The 1778-nt window shown below is 34.3% G+C and overlaps 1 protein-coding gene across 1 annotated transcript; it reads left to right on the top strand.

Moving 5' to 3' along the window:
- Positions 1 to 30: 30 nt before the first annotated feature.
- LOC100636892 (receptor-type tyrosine-protein phosphatase alpha-like) lies at positions 31 to 1336 on the top strand. The gene is made up of 4 exons (XM_011410817.2): positions 31 to 189; positions 435 to 560; positions 752 to 909; positions 1145 to 1336. Exons 1-4 carry the CDS (start codon positions 127 to 129, stop codon positions 1293 to 1295), a joined length of 498 nt encoding a protein of 165 aa, XP_011409119.2. The 5' UTR covers positions 31 to 126; the 3' UTR covers positions 1296 to 1336.
- Positions 1337 to 1778: the final 442 nt, after the last annotated feature.

A 1778-nucleotide genomic window follows, 5' to 3' on the forward strand; every position in this document is an offset into this window, starting at 1 on the left:
AATCATTTTAGATTATGTCATGTACTTTATTTATCTTTTATCTCTTCTCTTTAGGGCTATTGCAAAAGAAAAGCATTCATAGCTACTCAAGGTCCTCTACCCGATACCACTGACGACTTCTGGCGTATGGTCTGGGAGTACAAGTCCTCTACTATCGTAATGCTGGCTAATGAGCGAGAGAGAGGAAAGGTGAGCTTTATACACAATACATGAATCAAGCATTGCTGTAATTATTAAACTGTATATATACACATGTAGTTAGATGTTCTGTGGAGATTAAATTGTAAAATTGTGCATGCATTAAAAGTGTATATGTACATGTGTATGTACATTTATTACATGTTGATAAATGTAATATTAATCAATGTTAATAATAGATATAAGGCACTGGAGCTTTGTACTGATATGATTGTCTCTCTCTCTTCTTTCTCTAGGCAATGTGCCATAAGTACTGGCCTGATTCTGGTACTCAGATATACGGATTTTTTGAGATTACACTTCACTCAATAAGGGAATACCCAGACTACATACTCAGGGAACTCAAGATAGTTGACAGCAGAGTAAGCAGTAATACTTGTAGTTTAATTTCATTTCTACTGATATTTACATGTACATAGTTTATGACCTGCTTTGAAAATCAAAATTGTGCTAATTTTTTAGCAATTGGCTTTTATGTTGCATTTTGTAGGGGCTATAAATCTTTCTTTATTGCATTTTGTTAATGTGTTTTGTTATTTTCTCCTATACGTAGGATGCTGAAGGTAGTAGTCAACATGTTAAGCAGTTCCAATACGTCAGTTGGCCCAGCAAAGGTGTACCTGATTCAGCCATTGGTCTATTGGATGTGAGAGAACAAGTAGAAAAATGGCAGAGGGACTCTGGTGACAAACCAATAGTAGTACACTGCAGGTAAGTACATGTATACACCTAGTATAGTAATAGAGAAGCATAGTTAGTTAATGTATAGTTAGAAAATTTGAAGTTTAAATTTTGTGTTGGCTTCGAAAAAAATTTAACTGGTTTTTCAAAATTGGATTAAGTTACAGATGGTGCTCAATTTGATGAAGCTTTTACTTCCCACAATCTTCTTGCTTACTGTATTTTGATCAATTGCTATTAGTAACCACTCCCTTTCTACTTTTAGTGGTGGTTGTGGTAGAACTGGTACTTACATAGCTATGTGCCTCCTGATCGATCAACTCAAAGCCGAAGGACTTGTAGACGTCTTTCAAGTTGTACGCGGTCTCCGACTTCAGAGACCAGGGATGGTCAGATCAGTGGTAAGAAATATGTAATACTAACTATAAATGAATGTAAAGGATGAAGCCAAGCTAGAAAAGCATTGTATTTGTATACCGTATAACGGAAAATAATCATGGCCCAAAATTCTCGTGGATTTCGCGTTTTTTCAAAATCCATGAAAATAAAATCCACAAAAATTGATTCAATACAGTTCAAGATGGCCAAAAGTAGAAAACCACGAAAATTTAAGCCCCAAAATTGATTTTTGAATGGATCCGCAAAATTTTTTGGCCATGAAAATTTTCTGCTATACGGTAGTTTGTTAGCATTGAACTGGATTTAGCAAATGCACTGGATTTAGCAAATGCAAGTTTTATAATAAATTAATAGAAGTCTTTAGACAGATTTCATGTACACGTAAATGCATTTGTTTGCCTCTCTGTCTGTCATAATTTCTCTTTTATCTCTCTTATTTTGCCTTTCACATTTACAGATGTTCACATTTACAGATGTTTTAATTTTATTTCATTTGATTT

This window comes from Amphimedon queenslandica, unplaced genomic scaffold (assembly GCF_000090795.2).
Source record: "Amphimedon queenslandica unplaced genomic scaffold, v1.1 AMPQUscaffold_5973_Cont22065, whole genome shotgun sequence".
NCBI classification, from domain to species: Eukaryota; Metazoa; Porifera; class Demospongiae; order Haplosclerida; family Niphatidae; genus Amphimedon; species Amphimedon queenslandica.